This window comes from Anomaloglossus baeobatrachus, chromosome 3 (genome assembly GCF_048569485.1).
Source record: "Anomaloglossus baeobatrachus isolate aAnoBae1 chromosome 3, aAnoBae1.hap1, whole genome shotgun sequence".
In the NCBI taxonomy this organism is placed as follows: Eukaryota; Metazoa; Chordata; class Amphibia; order Anura; family Aromobatidae; genus Anomaloglossus; species Anomaloglossus baeobatrachus.
Genome location: NC_134355.1, coordinates 562,278,142 through 562,280,361, shown reverse-complemented (window position 1 = coordinate 562,280,361; position 2,220 = coordinate 562,278,142). Strand labels below are relative to the sequence as shown.

Below are 2,220 nucleotides of genomic sequence, written 5' to 3'. Positions count from 1 at the left end.
TCTGGTGGAAGTTCACTTAAATGACAATGTACCAATAAGGCTGGTATTACCGGGGAGAATAAATTAGGCAAATCGATGTACCGTTACACTTTCAAAAATTAATGTTTTTTACAGCAGTTTACTATCATTTTTTTTTGTCTCCATGCAGACTCAAGCTTAACATAAAATGATAACATGAAGAAAAGTTTAATTTTTAATTTCATGGTTTATTGCTCATTGCCTAGATTATCGGACGCCTCTGCAGTCTGTAAGTGGTGGCCAGTCTCCTGGCAAAGAGTGCAGCGCTTACAACTCTTTGCCATAGTGCTTGCAAGTGCTGCTCTGGAGCTGGTCAGATTGCTAAATCAGCTCTAGTCCCCTAGTGTTTCTCCAATGCTGCAAAAGCAGAACTACCTGCTTGCAGCAACAGAGAGCACAGTGGTGTAAACATGCCGCTGGTCTGTCATTCATACAGGAGTGCCCTGCCCCAACAAGCAGGTAGGCAGAAAGAGGTGCACTCCTGAAGATTCATGATGAGAAAATCTCTTTAAAGGGAATCTGTCACCAGGTTTTTCCACCTAATCTGAGAGCAGCGTAACGTAGGGGCAGAGATCATGATTCCAGTGATGATTCACTTACAGGGCTGCTTAGTGTAGTTTTGATAAAATCACTGATTAATCAGCAGGAGATTATCATTAGAGGACTACTTGGCGTGCTGCCAAGCAGTCCAGGATATTCATGGGTTCTGTATAACTGCAAGATCTGCAGCAGAGAAAACATTGATTTTTATCAAAATGACAGCAAACAGCTCAGTAAGTGACACACCGCTGGAATCAGGGTCTCTGTCTCTACATTATGCTTCTCTCAGATGGGGGAGCAAGGTCCTGGCGACAGATTCCCTCTAAGGGGTTCTATCTATTCTTGGATTGAAGATTGCAGTCACCCTGGGACTTGTTCTTTTCCTGCCGTCGTCCTCAACCACTTATATAGATGATGTGAACAGTTTGATGCTAGAACTTAAAAACAACAACTTCATTCGGTGTTTGAGCTCTGACCTGTTGGCATGGCTTTTAGCACAACCTCAGCCACATAAAATGCTCTGTTGGGTGAACTTGCATACACATTTGATAAATCATGGCACAATATGCATTCAGATGTATAGATAAGGCCCATGCATTTTTGTAGGTGCCCTATTTGCTCTGCATATGTTGCATCGAACCAGGAGCATTTTCCATATACATTACATACTAGCTTTATTTTCATACATTAGGTTGATAGTTTCTGCATAATGGCAGGTAATTTTATGTTTGACCTCACATACATGGGACCTCATTACGTAAGGCCTAAAGGAAAGCGACAGATTGACTTTGCTGGCATGTTGGCCTCATGTCTTCCTTTTATTTGATGTTGGTTACCTTATTTAACATATAGTAAGAAAAACTTGACTTCTGAGACTGATGTAAAGAAAGCAGAAGACGAGGGTTTGTCAAATTACGTCAATGGACGAGTCATATTCTGGAACGCCCACTGTAAGAAGCAATCAAATGAACTCTGTCAGAAAAGAGAAATGGGAACATGAGGGCACAAGCTCAGCACAAGACCAAGATCCTTATCTATCAACAGCTTCCAAAATGATTGTACCATTCACTGAGACTATTATTCTATGCAACGTACAGACCAAACCTGTAGACTGCACTGTTTCTGGATTTTTGCCCCTCACTAGTACAGATGGTTGGCAATGCCTAAGGGTATGTGCACACGATCAGGTTCTGAACGCAGCGAGTCCTGACCGGGGGGGGGGCGCATGTCTCCTCCGCAGGAGAATCAGGCGTCCGCAGCTTCTAGTACCCACGATCAGGGTTCAGTGCGCTGCGGTCTCTCGCTTGTGTTCTCCCTACAGAGGACGCATGCAAATCCACAGCAAACAATTGACATGCTGCGGTCTGGAAACACGCACCGTAGGTCATTGTTTTCTGCGGAGAAAAGAAGCACAGTGGGCACAGGATTTCTAGAAATCCCGTCCACTGTGCTTGTACTGTACACCGCAACGGTTTGGACGCAGCTGAGGTAGGCTGCGTCCAAACCTCTGCAAATACTGATCGTGGGCACGCACCCTAATACCGTACATAGCTCTCATTGACGAGACCTCACTATTTATGGAGAATAATTTTCAAGGGAATGTTCTATGGGGAAAAATGCAACGTGCCCCAAACAGTGTTGCCTACAGACATGTCCCTGGTT

At 44.1% G+C, this 2,220-nt stretch overlaps 1 protein-coding gene across 4 annotated transcripts in view; it reads right to left on the bottom strand.

Annotated features, from left to right (window-relative positions):
* Window positions 1–1,119: 1,119 nt before the first annotated feature.
* AIRE (autoimmune regulator) overlaps window positions 1,120–2,220 on the bottom strand; it is a 76,238-nt gene continuing 75,137 nt past the window's right edge. For 3 of the 4 annotated variants that reach the window (XM_075338653.1, XM_075338656.1, XM_075338654.1), the window contains one exon: window positions 1,120–1,530. In XM_075338653.1, coding sequence (XP_075194768.1) covers window positions 1,471–1,530 — 60 coding nt within the window. In that variant the 3' untranslated portion in view covers window positions 1,120–1,470. The remainder of the gene's footprint in view (window positions 1,531–2,220) is intronic. The other variant, XM_075338655.1, reaches the window with a different exon arrangement.